This window comes from Scophthalmus maximus, chromosome 14 (assembly GCF_022379125.1).
Source record: "Scophthalmus maximus strain ysfricsl-2021 chromosome 14, ASM2237912v1, whole genome shotgun sequence".
NCBI classification, from domain to species: domain Eukaryota; kingdom Metazoa; phylum Chordata; class Actinopteri; order Pleuronectiformes; family Scophthalmidae; genus Scophthalmus; species Scophthalmus maximus.
In genome coordinates this window covers 12,166,001-12,192,111 of record NC_061528.1, presented here as the reverse complement: position 1 = coordinate 12,192,111, position 26,111 = coordinate 12,166,001, and the positions used below count along the sequence as shown (strand labels likewise).

Here is a 26,111-nt window from a genome sequence, read left to right as displayed (position 1 = left end):
TATCCAAGGTTTTCTAAAGTGTAAGTGTAAGATCAATAGGATTTGTGCTCACAAAATGACTGTTGGCATCATTCTTGTTCTTGGAAATAGTAGTTTGTGCAAAACACTCCAAACCAACTCTACTTAGGTACAGCTTCTGGAACTTTCAACCAAACGATAACAAGAGTGGTTATCAGCTAGAGAAAGTGTGACCTGTTGCCACGGAGACAGATCTGAAAATCATGATTTCACGCATAGATCCATCTCCAAGACAACTGAGCAAACCCCATCTGCTGATGAAGACCCGGGATACGGTTGTACTCTTTGTGAACTGCTCTTGAGTTGCGATTGTCAAAAAATAATTGTCATTATCCTATAGCCTGTTGTGTATCCGCACATTGTCCTCCTCATTATTTGACACATCCAAACTAATCAGCCCACACAACTGAAAAATACTTTTTTTGTACCTGGCTGGCATAGAAATGCCCACAGATTTTCACAAAGACCTCATCGTTCTCGTCTGGAGTTTGGTCCCGAGGTACGATGACATCTGCACTCGTAAGGCTTTGTAGCTCGTTTACCTGAAACACCAGAGGTCATCGTGTCATTATGAATGTCACCTAGAGCCTTGTGTGCTGTACAAAACTCACTGAAATCAGTCACTGAGAGAGACAAGATATCAAGTTATGAAAAATCCACTCATCCTTATATAAATAAAATCAGCGGGTCATTTCAATAAAAAGTTGCTGAGTTACTTTTAAGCGAAGAGTCTGTTGATAGTTTCTTTTTCAAACTGCAGTCTTCTAGATGGGAACAGACATTAAAAAAAAATGACTGCCTTGCAGTTGTTTGCTTCTAGCGGGCAGTAAATTTGCAGGAAATATTGCCACAATGTCCCCATCTGTTCCTGAGTTATGGTGTTAAATAAAGTCAAGTTTTATTCATAGAGATAAAGTGTTTTTAAAGAACATTATGATGTCACAGTTACGCGGATATTTACTCAAATGTCATCACTTTATCATTTTATCCTATTAGACTCTGTGTGAAATGTCGTAAAAAGGCGAGAGTGATGGTCAAATACATGTTTTGTGAGGTCACAATGACCTTGACCTTTGACCACTAGAAGCTAATTCATTCATCATTGAGTCCAAGTGAAAGTTTGCCAAATTAAAGAATTTTCTTCAAGGCGCTCCAAAGAATGGGACGGAGGGACCACCGGAAAACATTATATTCAGCCAGAGATATCTGATATTAACGAAGATCCCAAAAGTAAAAATTTATTAAAAATGAAAAAATAAACACTAAATGCAGTATATCATTTAGAAAGTTAAAGTAAAGTACTTAAATGCAAAAGCTGTCTTCCCTACCTTGACCATAAGTCAATAAATTTGTTCAAATCAAGCTTCAGCTCACCGTCTTGCCTCCTTTACCGATGACCCTGCCGGCCGCAGTTGAGGGAACCTTGATGTGCGTCTCCAGTTTGACCTCCTCCTTCGCCGAGAAGAAGTTCTCCTCTTTCAGCTTCCCAAATATCCGACCTTGGGCCTGGAAAACAGAGGAGGGTATGAGGAGAGGAGAGACTGGGGGAGATGGGGACACTGCTGTTCACTGTGATACTGCACAGGACAAATTAGCGATTTATTTATTTGCATTTTTTACATACATTTTCCTGCACACAATCATAGTTGTTGTTTGTTTTTTACCTTAAACTGAGCCTCTGGAGTACCAGTAATGATTACCATCCTCTCTGTGACGTCTGGGCTCTCAGCTGGGGCAATCTGACATGGACACAAATCAGGGGAGAAAATAGGCCAAAGGTTGGTGCTCTTGCTCTGTGGTTATTCAACGCAAACCAATCAGTCATCTGAGAAACAGGGAAACTCCTCATAAATAAATAAATAAATAAATAAATAAATAAAAGGGTCTGCCTGTGATTAAGTTATGAGGACTCATTGACCAGCTGTCTCACCTCTCCAGAACGAGGCTTCAGGGGCTTTCTGAATTGCTCATCACACTAGTCATCTCCTCCCCTCTTTGTCTTTGACCATAAATAACTCACATCCTGAGCTGCGGTTCGTGAAGTGCTGCTGACTCAGGCGGCACTCGCTTCCAACTTAACAACCCCTTAACGCTTGATGTGAATCAAGCTCTGAAAAATACGCGACGCATGTTTAACCTGTTCGACGACACCACTAACACGTGTCGATAAGAGATGCCTCGACCCTTTGTCACTGGAGTCAGCGCTCCGCTGCCGCTGCCGGACCCACCTTGATGGAAGCTCCGGCGAAGTGGGCAAGTTGTTTGATGTGCTGGCCCTTCTTGCCGATCAGCGCCCCGACTGCCTGAGTTGGAATAAAGAGGTAGGCAACCTCCTGTTCTGTCGCCTGTTGCTGGAAAACAAACAAACAAACAAAGAACACCCTGAAAATATATATATTTTTTCCACAATTTTACAAACTCTCCTCCTAGTGGTTGTAGAGGGAGAAAACCCCCCATTCAAAACTACTTAAAATAGTTACAAACATTTTGATTCAGCTTGTCAGACACTTGGAGAGCAGCCGGACATGATGACTCCACATGCGAGGAGCGCTCTCTGTGTGAGGGTTTTCACTGTGGATAAACACAACCACTCTGACCGGTGGATGAATGGAATATTTCCTATTAGTGCAGATGGTTGCCCCATGTTTTTGTTTTCCTTAGCATGGTAACACTCATGTACTTGAGGGCGATGAAGTGAATTTTTTACGAGCCACAACTCTGGGCTGAAAAGTCCCCTTCCAGAAATTTTTGTGGTGTTCTGGTGACTGGGGGATGGTGCGCAGGAATGCCAGACGCTGACTGCGAGGTTGTAATAGTCCGTTATTTATGTCTCTCTCCCTTTCTCTATTAGTCTTATATATTTTTGTGTATTTTCTGCAGCATGTTTCTAGGAAGTGGGTGGATTTGTGGGGGAAAAAACACATGCACAATGAGACTTTTTTTCTTTTCCAAAGCTTCTATAAAGCTTCTACAGATAGAATAATTACCTAGTTGCAAAAAAAACATGAAATGAGGTGGAAAATCTCTGATCACCGAGGCAACATTAAATGCAGTGCAGATTTCAGGGAACATACTGAGTGCTGGTGGGGGATGGCACTTGCTGGAGGAACCCCGTACAGGCCACTGAGATGTGAAGAGTGACTCTGAAAGTGAAGTGACAAGCAGACTGATCAGAGGGCACACACACACACACACACACACACACACACTTCAGAAGACACATGCAGGAAGACACAACTCTGGCTCCCACTGGGGTGAATTTCAGGACATAAACTCACAGTGAATCACACGGTTACGTTCCTGACTATGTGGGATGCAAATACATTCTCGCACACTGTCTCACTCCACTTTGGCGCGCGCTCATCGGGGCGATGAGAGGAGACTTTGTTTTTCAGACAAACTGACTCATCTCTGGAGAAGATGGGGGAATTCTGGTTGTATCAAACTGTGTACAGCATCATGCAGGAAGACCTGAGTCAACACAGTATTATTTAAAAAAAAAATCTGGTTTACTTATTACTGTGTTGAAAACAAATTGCTTTACCAAGTCAAAACCGATCCCCTGCGGGGAATTTTTTTTTCTGACTCCACCTTTTATGGTTGTGTGCGGGAGGAAAAAAAAGGGCATACTCACTAAGAATGGGTTGTATCCTGCTGGTGCCACAGCGGGCACTGCACCACGTGGTCCAGCAGCAGGGGGCAGCACCGGCAGACCAGAGGAGAAGATGCCCAGAGCGTTCAGGTTCAAGCCTGGAATCAGGTTGGCCTGTTGCTGAGCGGAAGGCGGAGGCGGATTTTAGCCATTAGTAACAAAGAAGAAGATTGGAAGACATTTGGATTTAATTAAGAATCATGTCTTTTTTTTCTTGTCCTTGTTGTTTTATACCCTTTTTTTTTTCCTAGAGAGGCAGATCAGTTTAAAGTTTGTAGGAGGATTTTGTGTCCCTAGAATCCATGTTAAGACATGTTCCATGGTTTTTGGGATAAAAAAGTTACACTTCATGTGATGAGAATTGAAATGGCAGATCAGCTGATAGTGAAAGAGCTAGTTGCAGCTTATGTTGTGTAAACTGTCCCTCTACTACCAACTCCATCACATTGAAATGTTGCTGTTCCTCCAAATGTTGTGATTTTGAAATTTTTTCACATAAAAGTGTTTCTTCAAGGTTTTAGAAACTTCTCAAGTTAAATAAAGCATTTAGAAAAAAACAGCTGGACGATCTGAAAAATGTACAGTCACCATGTTGAAAAGTGTTTTTGTTTGTTTGTTGGCATGTTTTGGAGGCACAGGGTTTCCTCTGGACAGGTTGCTGTTGTAACGGCACGGCAAAAAAATACTCTTTCCTCAAAGTCCAATCAGCTATTCTGGTTCCATGGCCGTGACAAGACACATGGTCTCCTTTTGTGTAATAGCCACAGTGTCACGCTAGATGGCCCTCACCGCTTGCTGTAGACGCTGAGCCTGACAGGTGCCAGAGCTGCTCACACCGGCCAGAGACATTTAACCACATGCTGTGCGCTGCCTCTTGATGGTTATTTCTGAGCCAATATTTTGGATAATGTCAGAATGAAGGAGAAGACTGTTAGTTTGTGCGAAAGTAGTGAGGGAAAAAGCAGATACTGTGACACTAATGACTCCCTCTACCGGTTTCAGCTGCTCATCATGAACAGCATCGTCGCGGTTCATACAATCACATTATCAGGCGTCCATCGCTGGGTTGTGTTTGCAGTGTGCCCTATCATCACTGTCGCTCTCTCTCTCTCTCTCTCTCTCTCTCTCTGTGGTTGACCTTTCTGGCTGCAGCACTGGTGATGTCATTAGGGCAGTGTGAAAGAGGAGCTGGCTGAGAGGGCGGCCTACAGATATCAGATGGATGCTGGGAAACGCAGTGTGTTACAGCAGGAGCCCAGACACACTCAAACAGCAGGGAAGTGAGCATGAGTCAGAGGCTCTGTTGTACACACACACACACACACACACACACACACACACACACACGCAGTACTCAAACACTCAAGTCACTGATGAGCTGTTCAGCGATCGCTTACTGTTATCCATTTACCAAGCGCACATCAACCGGTATTGCTAATCCTGGTGGTAACGTGTACTGAATGGGGAGGTGATATTATCACCTCCCTGATATTATCCCGCTGTATATCATCACTCCTCTCCGCTGTTCACCTGTCATTCAGCGTGAGTCAACCTGAGATCACAAGACGGACAAAGCACACACACACACACACACACACACACACACACACAGAGACACACTGGGGATAAGCTTACGTTTATAGCAGCAATGTCGTTCTCGTATGCTTCTCTCAGCTTCTTCGTGATCTCCGCCTCGGCTTTACAACACTCCTCCAGGATGCCCCTCACTGTGATGGTCCTCTCAGGGTTGTAAATGGTTAAGTCATGTAACCTGCACGGAATACACACACACACACACACACACACACACACACACACACACACACACACACACACACACACACACACACACACACACACACACACACACACACACACACACACACACACACACACACACACACACACACACACAGCAATATTTATGTTATCACAAGTGACGAGAACAGGCACGCACATATTCTGCGCACGTTTTCTCACACGGTGGAGGTGATTTTAATTGGATTTCTTGTTTATCTAGCTTAAGTGTTACTGAAGAGTTTATATCAACAGCAGGAGGTTTTGAAAAAAATAAAATAACTCAAAGTAAAGCGAGGCTGAGGGATACTATGATTTTAGCTCCCCCAGTTTGGGTCAAACTCCAAAACCAATGGATACTTCACTTCCCATCATGCAACTCCATGGATCACATCATATTGGATGGATGGAAGAGTGAGGAAAGATTCCCACGTTAATGACTTCATCGTCAGACAACTCAAGGTCACTACATGGTTTCAGAGCCAGTTGTGGGCATGAAAATAAAATAACAGTAGATCAGTTTAAAGCAGGTCTATGAAATAAAACATCCATATTTATATTCAGGTTCCAGCACCAAGTCGACAATACTCAATAAGTAAACGACACTGTTTACAAGTCAGAAATACATAATAATTACAATAACAAAAATAAAATGAAGATGGTTTTAGACCCTTCCTGCCACATCTTTGTGATTCCACATCGGGTTATAAATGTGTGAATAAAATTCAACCCAATGTCTTTTCACTACATCGTTCTGACGATGTTTCGCGAAACACATATTCTGCAGCTCAGCCACCGTGATGCTTTTTTGGATTTGGTATCAAAATCTTGACCGCAGCGTGACTGAGAAAATGTGGCCGTAGCAAAGGTTCTGAAAAAAAGATTTCAGCCTGTTACATGAACCAAATAGGCGATCGCTCCGTTAAGCAGTTAGCATGGACAATGCAAAAGCACCTTTCGGCCTTTGAAGCAACGACCCATCTATTTTTTCCTTACTGTCGCAGGACGTGGAGGACGCTCTCAAAGGATTTCACACAACCATCAATACTGAATGTATTGTTGGGCTCTTCTCAAAGGGACCCTCTCCCTCTCTCGTGATCCCTCTCTCCTCTCTCCTCTCTCTGTCTCCTTTCTCAAGGCTCATTACGTCCTCGGAGCTCACGGAGACGCAGCGATTCATTAGCCCCTAAATGAACATGAAGGTTGATGAGCACAGTCCGTTAAATGAGGTGCAATCGCCACCTCTCTGCGGTCACGTTCAGGAGGGAAGGAGCTGTAATCGACTCTCCGCGTCTGTTCTGCAACAGCTCAGTTAAGTGAAGCCACATGATAAATGGCCAATGAACGCAGAGGGAGGAAGGTGTGAGACCAGGAAGCTGAAATCACTGCGTGTTGTTTGTGCAGTAGTCTAAATTTCATCATTGAAATCATAGTGACCATCATTGTTGCTACTCCACAAGTGCTCAAGTGTGTGTGTGTCTGTGTGTGTGTGTGTGTGTGTGTGTGTGTGTGTGTGTGTGTGTGTTTTCCTGAAGGCACTAGGACGGCCAGTGGTGTAGCCACAGAAGCACTGTGGGTGTGTGAGAGAGACCTACGAGGAGATGGTTATCTTGGTCCCTGTCTCCTCTTCGATTTTCTTCAGGTTGCGGCCCTCCTTCCCAATCAGCCGACCGACCAGGCTGTTGTGAGCAAGTATTTTCAGAGGGATGTCCTCCGTCCTACACACACAGACGCGCGCACACACACACACACACACACACACACACACACACACACACACACACACACACACACACACACACACACACAAACACAAACACACAAACACAAACACAGGTTCGGCAAAATGACAGGGGCTGAGTTCAGCTGAGTGCCACTGATGTGGTGTGAGGAATGCGATGCTGTGATGGGGATGAACAAGAATGTGGAATGGTGCCCAGCTGGACGTGCTGCTGTAAGCACAGGGCAGCCATGTTAAGACACCAGCATAACCGCAATGTAAGGCTCAACCGTTTTGTGTCTGAAACAAACCCAGGTTTTTTACAAGAAGCAGATTTTAAACCAATTTTGATGCAGATTTTTGTGTCTCTGTGCAACCAATCGTTGTTGTGTTTCCGACTGCAAGAACACAAGGATTACATCCCTTTAGCATAAAAACTAGGTGTGGTTCAACGAGCACAAGTCTGTGCTGGCGTATCTCCACAGCTCTTTTCAGACATGAACTCTGGAAAATGTCCGGAAAATTGGGTCATGGGGCATTTTCCCGAGTTCACCTTTGACACATGACGAATGCAGCAGACGGGTTCACACCTTTCCGTAACATTCCGTAGTGTCTGTGCACACAGCGTGTAGACAGGCACATGGCAATAATTCCGCTGTGGAAAACAATGTTTTTGTTTGCAGTCATCAACACGGCCACTCGCTCGCTGAAAATGTTCTCTTGCTGGTGATGTCAGTGTATCTTAAATTATTAAAATGGAACTTATAAACTTACTAATCTAACTCAAATAACTGTCTTAAGTGTTTGTGTTAATTTTCCCTAAAATTAGTACCAAACTACAATTTTTTCCAACAAAACATTGGAAAGTGACATACCCATGCCCCAGTTGTAGGCATGGACATGTGTAGATGGGTCGGTCATAGGTTATAAAAAGAGCAGGCGTATAATTTTCTACATAATCTATATTTCTATATTCTTTATTTCAATTGTGGGCTGTGAGTGTTTGTGGTGGGGGGTTTCTTTTGGGCTGGGTCACAGACATGATGGTGGTGTGTGTAGTGTGTGTGTGTGTGTGTGTGTGTGTGTGTGTGTGTGTGTGTGTAGGAAGGGCATGGTATGATCTGTAAATGTAGATCCGGGCTGTAGGGTGGAATCAGTTTGGGGTGAGCTGTGGGACAAGAAAGGGGAGATGATGGTGTGAGTTCAGAGGCCAAGTTTAGTGGCTCAAGTTTCGCTGGGTGTTGCGTCTCTTTTGGCTCTGTGAATTCACAGCGTGCGGGGGCGACCAAGGCGAGAGGTGTGGCACCCGGGCCGGGTCAACCATTCAGTTAGTCGACGCACGTCGGAGGTGTGGCAGTAACTGTGACTTTTGTGGGTAGGATTAATGGTTTGACAGACTGAATTGGATCAGACCATATGACTGATATCTTGTTAGATTACACTGCGCGCATTTGGCAGGACACTTTCGACCAAAGCAATTCTCAACAGTTGCACTGAAACTCAATTGGGAAACGAGACAAGGACGTCATCATAGTACCGGCGGTGCTTCACTATGTTCAGAGCAGTGTCTTTTGCAGTTTTTTTTTTGTTTTAAAGGAAAATATTGGTGGAATTTCAAACAAAAACGTACTTAGGAAATGGATAGAATTTCTCTAAATTGTGTAGTTACATTTGCAGTTTCCACCCATTTTTTCCGTATTGAAGCATATTTCCCAAATGTATCATACTACAGTAGCAAACTAAAGAAGATGACAACTAAAATTTGGTATGAACATTTAAAGCCCCATCTTCCTCTGGATTTCAGCAGATTGAAGGGAAGCATGCAAAGTGTGAAGCTATCATAGCAAGATGGGAGACAAAATAAATTTAGACGCAGTTCTCAAAGTTGTGTATGTATGGCATTACTATGGACACACTGGTACAGAAACACTGGGCATGATCACACAACAAAGTGAACCTTTGACAGAACAAGTCACAGTGTGATGTGTTTCACTCGGATGTGTCATCTTGTGCAGATTGAAAGGAAATGAAAAGCTGTGGAAACATTTCTATATTCAAATGTGATTGTCTTCTTCTGAATCGAAAGATGTAACGTAGCGGAGTGCAGCCCCCGGGACTAACAAAACACTTAACAAAAAAATTAAGACAAACACTGGCATTATGTGTTAAAGCTGTGTGTTGATCCGCAGATCGAGCAGAAGTTAAGAGTTGAGAAGGTGCAGTGTCTTGTTAAAAGTGTCAAGCCAAATTACACACGTTGGCCTCGTTTCTTAAATGCTAATCTGCGGTCACATGATTGTGTTTACTGTGTCGGTGGTCCAGGAGAGAGAATGCACAGTGAGATTAAAAGGTGTGCAGGCAGGTTAAAGGATAAGATTACAGTCCTGCAGACATGATGCCTAATCTCCCAGTGGGAGTGTATGTATGCTCGGCATAAGCACATCTGAGTCTGTTCATGTGAACGTCTGTTAATGTTCCTGTGTGTGTATATGTGTGTGTGTGTGTGTGTGTGTGTGAGCGCGAACTCACGTCTTGGTCTCGTTGGCCTCCTTCTGCATGATGTCCAGGATCATGCGGCAGGCGGAGGAGCAGCCCTCGGGTGTTGAGTGGATGGTGATGGGCTTTTCTGCTGCACCTGCATTTTCCTTCCGATGAATGTCCACTCTGAGGGAGGAAGAGACAGAGAGAGAGTGAGAGACGCAATCAAATCAATTATTTAAAGTGAAGTTTGTCAAGTGTACAAATACTGAAAAGAAAATCACAAAGACAACTAGAATGGTGGGGAAGAGCACATACCTCCGCCAAAGGGCCAATAAATCACATCAAATCCATCAAGCCGCACCAAATAGCACACACTAATAGATATCAGTTCCCTAAACATCCTTGTCCCATGACCTATTTCCTGCGAAATCTGTGACAATGTGTAAAAACGAGTTCATGTCTGAAAAAAGCTCAAGCTTCATGGAAATCTGTTCAGTGGTTTTTGTGTAATCCTGCTGACAAATAAACAAAAAACGACAGGCAGGCGCAAAACCATAACTTCCTTGGCGGAGGTAAAAACAAGGAAATAAAAGTAGAAGAAACCGTTTTTGATAAGAAAAAGCATGTAATGCAACATTAAACATGCCATCATCTAACTACGAATTATTTAGGCAACTAAATTTCCACCAATATGACAACGTAGAGCTCTTGTTGTAAACTTTCCATGATATCTCAGACAGTTGCTTTTCAAACGCACGCCTGCCTAAATCAATTCAGCAAAATCTGAGAAGTTCATGAAACCGTTAAATAAAACAGGGAAGACAAAAAGCAGCAGGAACCCGACAGAGAGCAAACACAGTTCCCATCAGAGTGTCTTACTTGGACTGTGTCTGTTTGGTGACATTCTTGATGGTGAGGCCCTCCTTGCCGATGATTGCTCCCACAAACTGAGTAGGCACGAGTATGCGCAGGGGGAAGTCGTTCTGCCTGGGGCGCGGAGCGCCAAAGCCTCCTGAGGGCCCAGGCTGAGGGGCGCCCTGGTCCCGGGATGACCGCCCACCGCGCCGTGCGCGGGCCACCTGGACAGGCGGAGCAGCATCCATGTCCATGATATATGACACGTTAAAGGAGCAGTCGTCAAACTGGTGTCCCGTCAACTTCTCAATGGCTCTGGAGAGGAGATGGGGAGATGTAAGACAGCCGACTTCTGCTTGTGTTTAACTGTGTTTTTGTGCACATTGTTCTACCGCCTGTCTTTGGAGTATTGGTTGTGTGCATCCTAAGACATTCGCACTAAACTTCAGACATATACATTTAAGCAGATAATCAGGGGATAAAGTGTTTAAGGTGTTAAGCAGCCCATTTTTTTTATTCAGCAACTAAAACTATGTCGACAATAAACCTGCTGAAACTTTAGTTTCTGAGTTTTTTGTCAACATTTCCACAATGGAATGCTAAATATCTTTTTCACCTGACGCAAACGTTCAAAAAATAATGTAGCTTTTCCTATTTACGTTTTAACTCAACCACTGCGCTGTGTGATCACAATTATTGACAGAGATCACATAGAGAACGTGTGTGTGTGTCTCAAATGTGGACAGAGAAGGTTGCATTTTCAGATTAAGCAAGCTTAATGCTGACGTGTTATCAGTGAAGTTGTTTGCCACTGCTCCTTACAGTATTCTCTGACATTATCTTCTCATTAACTATATAGAACCCTCCTCGGGTGTCACAGTGTTTCATTACGCATACAGGGGTTGATCTGGCCCTGCTCTGGCCTACGTGGACGTACTTTTTTTTGTATTTATCAGAAAAGTATTGAATTGTATTTGTCTTTTTTCATTATTTGCGCTGCTTACACTTTGGCTTCCTCCTTGGTTGCGTACGTCACATTCACCACTGCTGTTTCTGTGTCAGTGTTCACTGTGAAGCAAGAAAGAGAAAAACAAATGTGAGATAGGGTAGATATATATAATATATATACACACACACACACACACATGTACATAGCATCGGTTGTTGCAGTAGGTGAGTCAGACATGGGCCCAGGTTTCCCGTGGTGAACCGGAGAGCCACTTGTCTGTGTGAATCCATTACAGCCATCACCACGCTGGCTTCCCTCCAGACCCCGCTGCTGCCTCCACAGACAGGAGCAGCTTCACACAATAGACTCTCTGCCACTTTCACAACAACGGATTTAAGTTTCTCATGACGGCCTAAGCAAAGCTGGTAATCTGTAATAACGTGAGATGAAATGCACAACAGAGACACACCTTGGGGAAGATTTGTGCTGTCGCACTGCACAGTGAGGAATGAACCGCTCCGACTCGACCACGGTCACAGGTTTGATCTGCGCTGGGACCAGACATGCTTTAAAACTCTGAACTGTTTGGTTGCTTTCATTAAAATTGCAATGACCATTAAAGATCATTGTTATTTGATTAATTAATTACTTGAGCAACATAAAATAAATTGGCAGAAATAGAAAAAATATTATTCACCTTTATTAGTTTTAGGCTATATCCACATTTAGTGGGAGTTTTCTTTTCAAAGCGCATCACTGCTGCTACGTTTACACCTGCAGTCCACACAATTTCGGAGTTTTTAAGCTTCTCAAAAGGAAAAGTTTGGAAACGCTGCACGCCCCATCTTAGTTTGAAAACTCTGTAGCAGCGACAAAAAAAACCCGCAACCCATTGACATCAGGTTGTACATGAGCGAATAAGTGATTTATCAGTATAGAAAATAATTGATCTCTTATTTTTATTCTGTGAAAGATAAAGACTAAAGGTATCTGTCTTCCTGATGATATATTGTACCTGCTGGTCTACCGGCCTCCGTCAGAACAGACAATGGCACCTCTGCTTTGTCAATGATGAAACTCTGTTTGTGTAACCGAAACAAGTCTACACAGCAGCCACTGCTCTTTGAGTCTCAGGTCTAATGCCAAAGCTGCAGGGAAAACACATTTACTGTAGATGCTTCAGACAGCTTAAAGAATGTGCTAATAAGCTCCACTGTGTAAATGTGTCGTAATTGCGAACCGTGCCTTTAAGACCCTTTACGAGGGGAGCAGCGTCACTAGACGGCGCCCCGTTATGCCTTGGGTGAGTTGAGCGTCCCCCCCCGCTGTGGACGGATGCCGATTATTGGGCTCCTGTTTTACTTTTGCTTCTCACCTCAGGCGTCACGTTATGGGTCACGCGTGGCCACTGCCTTGTCATGTATGATAAAATAGTAGCCGTACAACCGGGCTTTGTAAAGGTTGATCTAACGTCACTGTCTGCTCAACTGTGATGTTTGGCAAGTTACCAGCAAGAGCAAAAAGAAGTGACAATCACCTAAATGACTTAGCCAAGAAATGCGAGGCGCATTGCCAGTATCATGTGAAGGGAACATTTCTGGATTTCTTTCCAAGTGTCAAATAAAAATAAACACCAGAGCGTGTCTCGTTCTGTCAGTGAAAACAGGAACTTTCAGACCTGCTGTCCGCTCCGCACCGGCAGGTTTGAAAGGGTTAATAGTGAGAGTGCCCAGCTGGCTTAGAGAGGGTGAGTGGGCAAAGCCTGGCGCGGTGCCCGGGCCCCCGGCGCTCACAGCCAGCTCTGCCCCGCCCCGCCACCGGCAGCCTTCTCCATGCCACACAAGAACGCGGGACTCCTCCAAAAAAAAAACCTCACCACCCCGTCACCAGAGCGCATGTACGCAGGCAGAGAAAAGTGACGGGACAAGAGGCGGTAGGTAGACAGGAAGCTGAGACGGCAGCTAAGACTCGGGGACAGATACGCGAGCGAGAAGGCGCTGTGGAAGTTTGGATCCTGCAGTGCAACTGTGCGACTCCAACGTCCGGACGACTGCACTGACGAATAAAGGAGGAAGAAGGGGAGGAAATGCTGCACTGGTCTCAGGGACGCTACAGATGAAGGAGGCAGCTTTACGGGCGGAATCTGGGGAGACTCTGAGCGGAGTCATTCATCTGCTCGGTTCTCTTTTAGCACCTGTCATGACTACAGTGGGTGGCAGTTGGTCTTGGCTGGTTTGACACATTAATAGAGAGAGAGAGAGAGACTACGAGAGTGTGTTTTTGAATATTTGTGTGTTTGTTTCTCCCCGTATGCGTCTACTACTCATGCATGTGTGTGTAAACAGTGAAAAAGTTCCTAGGCTTAGCTCTTGGGCTGACTACTCTGACTGCTGACTACACACACACACGCATATGCATAAACACACACACACACACACACACGCCTTCAGACAGTGCAGAAGCTTTACCACAGGCTTCTACAGTGTCCTCACCCAATACCACGATGCACCTCCCCAAAACAGATGCACACACAAACATGTGCCGGCATAAACTCACACACACACACGCACACGCACACCCGAACACATTACTAATGGACGACTGCCATATGTGCCCACTTCAATGCATCGCACTGAGGCCAAGGGGGCCCATGGCAACGCACAGTGCTTATTACAGAGGCTGCTGCATGTAATTCAAACGCTTGTCTCCCTGGGTCTAACTTATAAGACACACACACACACACAAACACACACACACACACACAAACACAGGCACAGGCACACACACACACACACACACACACATGCACACACACACACACACACACACACAAATACACAAGTTGATCAAGGCAGATTTATATGCAGAGATGGGTTATGTTTAGATAATGGGTGTGTGGGATGATGGTAATGAGGAAGTCAAGTCACAGAGGGAGCTGACTCACTGGGAGGTCTGTGTGTGTGTGTGGAGTGTGTAGTTAAACAGACACGTGTGAGTTGAACAGTTGGAGCCAGATGATGATGACGATGAGATGAGCGGTAAACAGCGTTCCGTACCTTGTTCCACGTTCTCTACAGAACCATACTGTGCGAGAAGGCCGTCCAAAACCTGAGGGCGAGACGACAGTATGAGAGTTACAAACATGCGTGTGTGTGTCCACTGATGCAAAAACACGCAAGCACACTGACAGACACAAGCACAGAGAAAAAAAAAGAACTTCAGAACCTCATTCAAAAACCCGCTGACCATAGAAGTTAATTATCAGAGATCCAACCCTGGGACAAACAGTTTTCTGTACAATTTACTTTAAAATTTGTCAGTAGTTTACAAAAATTGGAACCTAACTGACCTAATTCCCAAAATGATTGAAAGATCCTTTAATACAGGGACTCTGCGCAGAATGACACTTGAATAATCCATCTTTTTAAGGGTTCTAAAGGGTTAATAATGTCAGTAATGTTATCAGCTCATCCGTTTGGGCTGCGATCAGCTAAGAAAGACACAAAATATTGATTTGTCACATAGGTCAAACTGTTAACTTATACTTAAAAATATTTAGGAATCGTTTTAGTTTGATACAAAATTGCGCAATTTTGTCACATTAACTGATTTATAAGAAAGACCTGAGTTGTGTTTTATTTGAGATACAGAAGATTTCTGAGATTGAAATATGAAGACTGAAGGGCGCATCTATCCCTAATATTCAAGGAAAGTACAAGTACTTGTAAACTGTGCTTGAGTACAGTACTTGAAAAAATGTAGATAGTCACTCAATAGTTCCATGAGTGTCTTGTATATTAAAGTGATGGTACCTAGTATATGACAAATATCATATTAGTGAATTATTTGTTTTGGACCTTAGGTTTGCAGGTTGCAAAGTTAAGAAAGAATGATCTGGCAACTTTGCATAATCTGTCAAACAAACAAACAAACAAACAAACAGACAGACAGACAGACAGACAGACAGACAGACAGACAGACTTATTCATCCTGTAGCTGATATTTCTAGTACATTCAATAGTGCTTACAGGACAACTTACAGGAACAGAAGCATCCCAGAAAGAAATGAGAGGGGAAACAGCTTGAACCTCAGCAAGTTTGTGTTGACACAGTAACAAACATGTAGATAAAAGCATAGACACAAGGACATAAACACATGCAAACACACACTTCAGTCTACGGAGGAATAAAGGCTGGTGAGTCACTGTCGGGAAGCGGGTTTATGTGCTACCTGGTACAGGGCATCACTGTCACACGCACACACACACACACACACACATGTACACACACACACGTACACGTACACAAAAAAACAACTGACCTCCCACTGTAGATGAGGGGGAATGTTCCGGATCTGGATCTTCCGACTCCTGCAGAGACAAAACACACAGACGGAGCGAATTTAGCAGACCTGACCACAAACTCTCTCAGACACACACACACACACACACACACACACACACACACACACACACACACACACACACACACACACACACACACACACACACGCACGCACACAGTATCAGCAGATGTTTCTATGACAAGGACACCTAGTCAGAACCGTATTGTATTGTAACAGTCAGTGTAACCTTATTTCCTACAACACCCACCATTCATGAGACAGTATCACCATTCAAAGGACTGCGCACTAGGTAAGTAGGTGAGGACGTTTATTTCACAGCAGCTACAAAGAGTCTCAGTAACACCCTCCTACGAGTCCTATTCTTACTCTCACTATGAAAAGTGACACAAATTACAAGGAAACACAGCAGAGTGTTGAAAAATTATTTGAGAAAACCAGTGAGGAAACTTTCAACACAAAGACGCGCCGCCTACATCCGGAGTGAAGCAATCTGAGCCTCAAGAGGTGAGGCTTATTATTTTGTGGATATAAGTGGATTTTAGATGAGAGAACAAACGGGGGGGAAATGTATTCATTTATTCCTTGAGAGTATATTTTGTAATATGCTTTTCAAATTTTCTTACCCTTGTTTTGTCATTGTTTGTACCTTTCTGAATTCGATTTGTGTTCAGCCACAAAGTTGTTCAAGAAAAGTTGCAAAGATCATAAAGACTTGAGCAAGCTTTTAGTTTTCAATCCAATGACGTCGGTCAGGTCTGCAGACACAGACGTACGAGTGTGGTAGTGTCCCTCTGCGTTTCTGTCTCTTGGGATCCGGAGCATTTCACACAGCCTCTCTCAGCCGCCAGTGAGCGTGTCGGCTCAAACAGCGAAGCCACACAAACCGCCTGGTGACCACAAGCTGTTAACAACTACATTAATGTGAGAGAGTCCGGCTCCGCAATGACAGCTGATGATTTAAAAAAAGAAGCAAAGAGGATGACGGAGAAAAAAACAACCCGCTGTGCTACCATAACCCCCCCCCCAACACACACACACACACACACACACACACACACACCAAAAAAAACATTTCGCATTGGAGGAGCGAGACCGAGGGATGCAGGGATATCGACGATGTGGAGGAGCAAAGAATAAAGCAATAATGAGTTCAGGAGGACTCTCCACAGGAAACACAAACAAACACACACACACACACACACACACACAGTTATCTTTGTACATGTTCTCACACACTAACACACTTTGTTTTTATTCTAGATTTTGCATCTTTTCTCACCGAACACGGTGAAAGAGACCACAGGTCCGAATTTCCTGTCAGCAGCAAGGAGAGGACGAGTGGACCGAGCCGGCAGCTGGACACGAATGAATGACTCTTTCTGATTTGGCCTCTCCTCTTTCATCCATCTATCTTTTCTTTAAGCAGTATTGGTAAAATACCGAGGAATAATTGACCAGACCAATAGGCAAGCAATCACAAACAAGAAGCAAGCAAGAAATAACAGGAAAAATGAGCGAGGGCTTGTTTATCCTCGGACATGTGCGCACTCTTACAGAAACAAACAGCGGAGACAAAAGCCCAGAAAAAGAAAAAAAGAAAATCAGAAACCGACAATTCCCGGTGTGTCCTTCCTGCCACACGGTGGCCTGCAAGCGTTCCGCCACTGATGGCGGTTTAAAGCGAGAGGCTCGATGAAAGACCTCTCTTGGCAGCGGGTATCCAAACAAGGGTAAACCGATAAAAAATGCGTCTGTGCCACTAAGACACATCACCTTTTTCAACACAGTACACAACCTTCTGTAACCCAAAAGCAGCCAATAGCTGAGAAGCGTTTCAGGCCAACTCCAAAACCTCAAAACAGCCCCAGACGCTGGCATCCACGAGCTGCCAAACATGGAAACTAAAAGCTCCTTTCATTCAGCGACGTCCGCTTAAATGGCCCATGAATTCTGAGGGTCCGGCTCTCTATTGTGTCTGTGAGAACAGATTTGCCGACTGTAACCTTGGTGCAATGTTCGACCGCCTGACACTGAACTGCAGCACCTCTGTGCCGTTCAACGCTAAGAAGCCCGCCGTCCGATGCAGCGCCAGGTGAGGCGAACTCCTGGAGGACGTCGTCTCAATAGACGAGCCTCCCTTCCTATTCAAGCTCCACATCCGCCGCCTCGATTCTCTGTTTTCTTCTCTGGAGGCTGCACATGATCTGAAGGCGACTCGCCTGATAAATGCAGAGGAAGCTTCCTGAATGGACATGTCTCGGAAAAGTGACACTACCTCCCAACAGTTTCAAGGTCTCATTTTGAGCATGCCTGTGGCCGCCAGCTGACCATAAGATCACTGCTCTGTCTGTCTGTCTGTCTGTCTGTCTGTCTGTCTGTCTGTCTGTCTGTCTGTCTGTCTGCAGGGCAGGGAGAGGCTCACAATGCATGTGACCCTGTAACACACTGTTGTCTGTCTACAATGTCGGCGTCCAGCTGCAGACGTACGTCCTCAAGTCACACGTGTTGCTTCACAACCAGCGAACAACCCGGCGGTTTCGCATGGATCTGCTGCAGCTGTTTGTTTGCATTCAAGGTGAACTCAAAGCCCTTTCCTCAGCTCCTCCTTTCCCCGAGGGTCCAAAGCGGGCGACAGTAGAAGATACAGACCGAAGTTACTAAATGTTTGTTGAATGTAACCAGGCTGTCTGCTGCTGGTTTGGAGCGGCCTGCCAGCAGAAAAAAGAGAAAAAAGAGAAAAAGAAAAAAGTCTCTCAATTTTGAATTTCAAATGTCTGAGGGTGGCCATGTTCATTTGAAAAGCAAATATTTACCGCACCCACCTGCACGAGGCAAGGGGGGCCGTGTCTGCGCACATGCGCGCGTACAAATGTGCGCGTGGAGCAGTAAAAGGAGTTTTAACCTCTGAGAGGGCAGCGGGGTGAGAACGAGGGTATTCAACCCTCCCAAGAAGTTTAATCCGAAGGATGAATTCATTCAAACCTGTTGGTACCTTTGTATCTGTGGGTCATAGAGGCCAAATAACTGCTGAGAGCATTTGGTTGTGACAAAGTTTAAAGAGTTATAAGGAACGGAAGCCGAATTGATCTGACAGTAAACGTCTGGCACCATGGACTATGCGGAGGAATAGCTTTTCTGTATTTTTTCCTTTTGTGTTCGAACCAAATGTTTTAATCTATTCATTCACAATGAACACCATGAATAAAGGTTGTTCAATTTGTCATAAACTCTGTGTAGTTTGTTCTTAAAAAGACCCCCATGCCATAATACAAGAAAGTCACAATGTTTTTGTTCAGGCATCTTCCAGACCGCTTTCATTCAGGACAGAAGCTTTCTCTCTCTTTTAACCAGGAGTGAAGGATTAAACGCTTCCTTCTCCGTTCAAAGATTCTGTCTAATGAGGCCACTAAAAGCCTTGTTTACCTTTTTCACCCCTGCTCTGTGCCCAGCGGGGACGCTCTCTCTGGACGAATGAAAAGACATCCCAAATGGCCTTTCAGTCCACTGGCCCACTGCCTCACAAAAACTACAGCATCTGCCCACGCACACACACTCACACACACGCCCTGTTCAGGTATTAACATCCATCCTGAGTGATCCGATCACGAGTGGACGGCTCTGCCTGCAGATGTGAACACACCGAGCACGCATCTGAGATCCGATGTGTGGACGCAAATGTGTCCTGGTTGAAGGACCGCCTACTCAGCTGACGTCCTCCGACCCGCTACAGTTTCATTTTTCAACCAAAAACAGGTTCACACCTCTGTGTTTCCAATACTTTGATTTGTTTGTGGCCTTCGCTACGAGAATAACACAGACCAACACTTATTGATGTTCTACTTTGTTTTTTTTGAAAGAGTGAAATTATTATTTCATTCTGCAGCTGCAGCGCATCGATTGGCTCGGCAGCTCCTGGTCCCCGCCCCCTCTCTCTCTCTCTGACACACACACACACACACACACACACACACACACACACACACACAAACATTGACAACGGACTCATCCGTACAGTCAGACTGGCTAAAAACATAATTTGTTCTAGGTGAACCAAAATCACGTATGTGTTTATTTACATGCAAACATTTCACATTCCACATACCAGGCGACCCTCTAGTGATCGGATCACTTGGTGAACAGATTTTTAAACCAGGTTTGACCAGGGCCAAAGTCGCAATCTACTAGAAACCTCCAAACAATTTCAATTTCTCCATTTTACAGTTGTTTCCCTCTCTTCTGAAACGATGTAGCAGTCAACACTTCGATCAACTAAGTCTCAGTTATCATTAATCTTTACCCAACCCCCCCCCCCCCCCACCCCTCTTCCTGTCTCAATATCTGCCTGGCAAAGCGCTTTGTTCCCGCTGAAGGCCACACCTAATCACACAGACAGACAACAGGACGCAGGAAGTCCACATTAGTCCAGCAACAGTCCCGCGGAGGACTCCGTGGCACGGGCGATAATGGATGACTTTTTAAATGAAAGATGATCCGGCCTTCAACCCCGGCCATACACCATCGCTAATAAAATGGGAAATGAAATCCTCCGCGATCATAAATCACACCAAAGCCGCTGGATTTTGCACCTATTACACGATCAAATTACGCGTCCAGTGATGTAGACTGTCCAAGCGACGCTGCTTCTTCTTTCACGACGAGCAGCCCGATGCCTCAGTGCAGAGTGCGGTATAATGTGATAATCTGACATTCGGCTACATTTACAGCTACACGCACATGTATGTGAGGCCCGTTAGTTCCTGTACGTCATCAGTGCAGACTATGAAGCTCTTAAACTAATACTAGACCCACGCTGCTTTACCTCTTCATACCAGCTGAAACTTACAAAGACAAACCTCTTATTTTACACCCAGTCTAGAAGTGAAACAATACATTATTATATGGGTCAGTTCGGGAGGGCCGCTCCAATAGTGTGGTGGTCCTTACACACCAACCACAGACTTGTCTAATCTGAATTAACCCAACTTCTAGCTCTGACCCTTAAGCTCTTAAGCGCGTAAATGCCCTGAAATCTCAGCGAGGAAGCAACAAGTCAACAATATTCAGTAAACCCCGACTGCGTGGAAGATGTCTCCCTGCTCCTCTTTTCAAACCCTGGCTGCACTCCCACCGTGTCCCACTCTCTGCTGCTGGATTAAAACGGAGCTCCAACCATTTCTGTGTGGCGCTCCTGCATGAGCACTTGGCTGAGGCACGTCCCGATTGTTGTGGAGCAGAGATAAAAGGATTTGTATGACTGAAGTGTCTTCGCCTTGTCATTGTCCTTCAGCCACAAAGGTTTGTTGCCGTTTGTTCCGCGGAAGGACGAACAAATCCCAAAGTGGTTCCCCAGCTCAAGTGCAACCAAAGGCTGCATGTAAAGATGCGTCACATATATACTATATTCTGCGACCGGTGGAGTTTCGACTTCTGATAACTTTTTCCCAATGCAAGATAAACAAGGTGATAGTGAACTGAGCTGTGAGCACTGTCAAAATACATATATGAGCTCACAGAAATGTAGTCCGGTGCCTTAACCAGGCCAAAAGTGTATTATAGATAAAGATAATTCTTTATTTTATTGCTCAGTAATTTCCAAATCCTTTCCTAATAAATTCCACAAAGATTCCTACAAAGCACAAGGGACATTTGTAGGAAACAGAGCGGAGGAGAACCAGTGTTCAATTTGTTCATTTCTGATTAAAACCTGACAGATTTTTTTGCAGAATAAATTTCTTGAGGTAATTTAGAAAATGAAGTCAGATAAATTGCTGGTCTAATTTAGATTTTTTTTCCACTTGGTTCAGTCTGCTTACAAAATATGAAATTTGTCTACAGGCAAAAAACCTATTCAACGTACATAAAAAGGACCATTTCATATAATTGCCCTATATGGATAATAACATTACCACATTAGACATTAAGTCTATCATTTCGTCTCTTTTCTGCTGCTTTAGGCTCAAATCACAGTTGGATGATAATTGCCTGTGGGTTTGACCCCTACACGAAACAGTGTTGATTTTTCTTATTGTTAATATAAAAAAAAATCAATTACATCAACTTTAACGTCATGAATTGATACTTTCCCTACACTGATGGGTGTCAATAATTCACAATTTAATTATTGTTGTTTTTATGTTGAAGGAGTGGGAAAATGGCTTCTTCTCCTCCGGCTGTAAAGAAAAGCAGATATAGTTCTGAGGCAATCCCTCATTCAGCTTCATTAAAAGCACAGAGATTTCCATGGCATTAATAATTGTAACTAGTGACAGCTTCAGTCACTTTCACTTTTGTTTAATTATTCTGTTCTTCCGGGCATTCATACATCGAAAATCCCCATGCGTGAGAAAACAGGCATTGTGTCTGCTGTGTTGTGCGGCGCTCCCTCACCACATATATTCTCACACTGATATGATTGAACAAAGCTGCCGCCCCACGGAGCTGCTAACCATCTCATCGCAGTGTGTGGGGCTCAGGTGCCTGCCTCAGTTTCCCCTCCCCGGCCCTCGGCGGGTGAGAACTCATCAGAATTCAGCAGGTTCGCCCGCCTGCCTGCTTCCGTCCATGCGTTCGCTTTGGCTGTGCCACTGAGGCAGGGAGACACAGGCCGAGAGGCGGGCAGGTAGAGACACACGCGAGCTCTAATGGAAGCCACAGCCTTCCTGTTGACGTTCGTCTGCGCCGCGCTGTCAACACTCACTCAGCTGCTTCATAGAAAGATGTAAATAAGGAAACACTGCTCGTTGTCTCTTCGTCCACTGCATTTAGCACAAAGTTCACCGAGGACCTCTGTTAGTACACAGGGGCATTTACAGCCGATTATTATATCTGAAATCAAGAAATGATCCTGTATCGTAATGACTCAGGCCAAGCAAATCATTTGTGTTTGAGATTTACAGAGTGAGAGAGAGATGGTTTACAGCAGCGTGACGTTAACACTGATCCAGACAGTGCCCTGCCACAGACGCATGTATAGTAAATATGACTCTAACCGTGTTATGATTGTCACTGCACATCATCTCAAAGATAAGACGTGCGTATAATACATAACAAATACACACACAAAAATCCGCAATGAGATGAGACACATCCAACGCTCTGGGATTGTCCAAAGATTTCTGCGTAGCGTTGTGGGTATAAATGATTTTCAACTCTCAGGTGAAATCATCGCAAATTAATTTTCAGTCAGCGCTGAAATGCCACTGGGCGCCGGGCTGACACAAAACACATTTTCTCCCGTTATGCCCATTAAGCCAGTGAAATTAGTATTTTAAAATGTTCCAATTTCCCATCACTGTGGCATAATGCATTTCTCACACAGTGACTGAGCCCGTCGGTATGAGGCCAGACACAAGCAAATCACAGATTTCAAATCAATTCCGGACATTTACATTTGGTGCAAAATGTATTCTTGCACCACGTCTGTCTAAATGCATGTTTTGCTGAGCCTACTTACGGCTGGTGTAGCCGATTACCCTGTTGTATGAAGAAGTATGATCATGTTATACAACTACCACAACAACGAAGCATCACTGTTTACCACAGGAAGACAATCTGTTCAAGATGAAATGTCACTAGAATTTCAATGAAACATAGTGGAGTGGAGAGCCTGTGGAGACCTATCGATAAAAGAAGTAACCACTGTACCCTGGCGCCAAACCACATATTAATTTAAACAAACTACAAATATTTTAAGACATTTAAGACAAATAAATATATTCTGCCGCTAAATAATAATAATAAACAATTTTCGTATAATGTCTTTATTTTATTCAAAAATGTCAGAGTCAAAAATTCAAAAAAGTGACATCTACTCCTGAAAAATCCAGAATCTAGTATGTGCTCTTTTCAAAAGCTTCACTGCTCCACACAAGGTGTGACGTCACAAACGACGCTCATACTTACACTTGTTACACTGAGAGCTAAGGTGGGCAAAGTGAAACGTACTTTCCCTTTCACAAGTGTTAAGTGTCAGACTGCACACGCATCATTCTGCAGACAATCCCGGTGAAGTGACAATAAGCAAAACTAATTTAATGAAATATATATATATATATATATATATATATATATATATATATATATATATATATATATATATATATATATATCAATTACTGTAATGGCCATGAGACATTGTGTACAACATTATGTACATGATCCTTATCTCGCAAAATGAGGACATTCTATCTGGTGCAATGACCGCATTAACATTTTAACACACGGAGCCACACAAAAAAAATCGGACAGACTCAGATTACAAATATATATATATATTGATAACAATAGAAAGATGATTCAAGAGTCACGTGCTTTGCTCTGTCTTGTCCTGCGCACATCAAATGCCTGGCTGCTCCTGCACGCCGCAAATTCTCAAACCGAGGACTCCTTCGAGACCCCGTCACAAAGCACATAGTCAGCACTGTCACTGACAGTCACACAGCGAGCCCACGGGGACACGACTGACACGCAGTCTCTCTCTCTCTCTCACACACACACACACACACACACACACACACACACACACACATCTACATCCAGGCTAACGTACAGCCTACTCTTTTCCTCTGGATCACACTGATGTATTTTCTGTGTCTTTCCCGCTCTCACACACCTCAGTGCTAAGAGCTACTGACAAGTGGGTACCAGTTCATACTGCGGCGGTGCCGTGTGGGTCCGCTGTTAGCTGCTCCTCAGGGCTGCCCGCTCCTGTTGCTCTATGTTGAGTAGTGCAGCCCGTTCCTTTAGGTCTCATCCTTTAATCTGCCGACCATACTGTTGCTGGAAGGCTGAGCCATGGGTGTAGGTCCCGGCAGGGTTAACCTGGATCAATACTGCACGCACACCACCCAACATTACGCAAGCGCCTCGCACGGTTTGCCTGTCTGCCTCCCTCTCTCGGCTGTCTCACGCTCCTCTACTGTCTGTCTCTCATCATCCTTCTCTCTTCCCATCTCACAATCTCCCTCCTGCTCCCTCTGGAGAGCAAGCTTTACTGGTTCACACACACACACACACACACACACACACACACACACACACACACACACACACACACACACACACACACACACACACACACACACACACACACACACACACACACACACACACACACACTACCTATCCTTTTTCCCCTCCCCCTGTCTGCGGGGAAGTTCCTACCAGAGAGTGAAACCATACAGAAACGCGCAGGAGGTGAGTCAGAGATTCATCCTCTGCAAAGGAGGAACACACTTGTAAACCTGGTCAATAGGCAGCATATTTCAAAACAGCCCCTGTCAGTCACAGCTGCCTTTTCACCGCGGAGCCCTCGCTCTCCAAACAGTGGCGAAACAAAGCTTTTCTCGCCACAAAGCTGAAACACACACTGCGTTTCTCAAACACAGAACTGGTGCCGGGCCGGGAGACTCTGCCTGACACATGCATGTGGTTTAGAATAAGTTTAATTAAAGCTGCGTGTTTGCCTTTAATTACGGGGCCTCTCAAAATGGCTGCTGATGAGTTCAAGTCAAAAAGGGTCTGAAAGAAATGGCAGCATAGTCTCTTCATTTGTTTAAATGTATAGATTTAAATTTATTTTAGAGAGCTTTGGGAAATCCTCATATTTTCTAACTGGAGTCTTATTTCCGCTGTGCGACATGTGTCTCAGCCTAATTGCCATGTTTGCATTTATTCTTAAAAGGTTTTTGTTTTTCTATGGCTGCATAATATATAAATTTATATTTATATTATACAAAAAAGAATTACATGCCTTTAACTTTGTTGAACAAATGTATAAATTATATTTCTTATGTACTTATTAAACTTATGTTAATTTAATTATATTCAAGATGAAAATAATTAGCTGAAAATCAACTGCCAACAATTTGACAATCAATAAATTCTTCAAGTCAATTTTCAAGCCGAAACTTTGCAGAAGATTGAGTTTAATATTTTGGAATTTTGCTGTTGGTCAACATTTTATAGCCCACACCAAATTGTTAATTAATTAGCAGATTAACTAATAATCCAAATAATCATGAGACATAATAATAATAATAAATATTAAAATATCTCAGCACTTTTGAATAATGTCCAATCCTGTTTTTTAGTCAAGTCAATGCAAATCAACAACTAATTTTAATTGTTTCTATTTAAAAGGAATTCAGTTCAATTGCACCTGGACAGTTTACATACGCTAATTTAAGTATCACAAGTAATCGAGGCCTCAAAAAAATAACAACACGAGAAGAGGAAAAACAAAAGATCCGTCATAGATAAGAACAGATAAAAA

At 44.0% G+C, this 26,111-nt stretch overlaps 1 protein-coding gene across 5 annotated transcripts in view; it reads right to left on the bottom strand.

Moving 5' to 3' along the window:
- The window catches only part of igf2bp2a (insulin-like growth factor 2 mRNA binding protein 2a), a 46,123-nt gene that overhangs the window by 5,594 nt on the left and 14,418 nt on the right, over positions 1 to 26,111 (bottom strand). For 3 of the 5 annotated variants that reach the window (XM_035651382.2, XM_035651387.2, XM_035651386.2), the window contains 13 exons: positions 15,794 to 15,842; positions 14,529 to 14,580; positions 11,528 to 11,591; positions 10,548 to 10,838; positions 9,717 to 9,851; positions 7,063 to 7,185; positions 5,306 to 5,441; positions 3,653 to 3,790; positions 3,093 to 3,161; positions 2,247 to 2,369; positions 1,683 to 1,757; positions 1,393 to 1,524; positions 447 to 560 (listed from right to left, as the gene is read on the bottom strand). In XM_035651382.2, coding sequence (XP_035507275.1) covers positions 447 to 560; positions 1,393 to 1,524; positions 1,683 to 1,757; positions 2,247 to 2,369; positions 3,093 to 3,161; positions 3,653 to 3,790; positions 5,306 to 5,441; positions 7,063 to 7,185; positions 9,717 to 9,851; positions 10,548 to 10,838; positions 11,528 to 11,591; positions 14,529 to 14,580; positions 15,794 to 15,842 — 1,501 coding nt within the window. Of the gene's footprint in view, positions 1 to 446; positions 561 to 1,392; positions 1,525 to 1,682; positions 1,758 to 2,246; positions 2,370 to 3,092; positions 3,162 to 3,652; positions 3,791 to 5,305; positions 5,442 to 7,062; positions 7,186 to 9,716; positions 9,852 to 10,547; positions 10,839 to 11,527; positions 11,592 to 14,528; positions 14,581 to 15,793; positions 15,843 to 16,085; positions 16,124 to 26,111 lie in introns of those variants that run through there. The other 2 variants (XM_035651385.2, XM_035651383.2) reach the window with 2 other exon arrangements.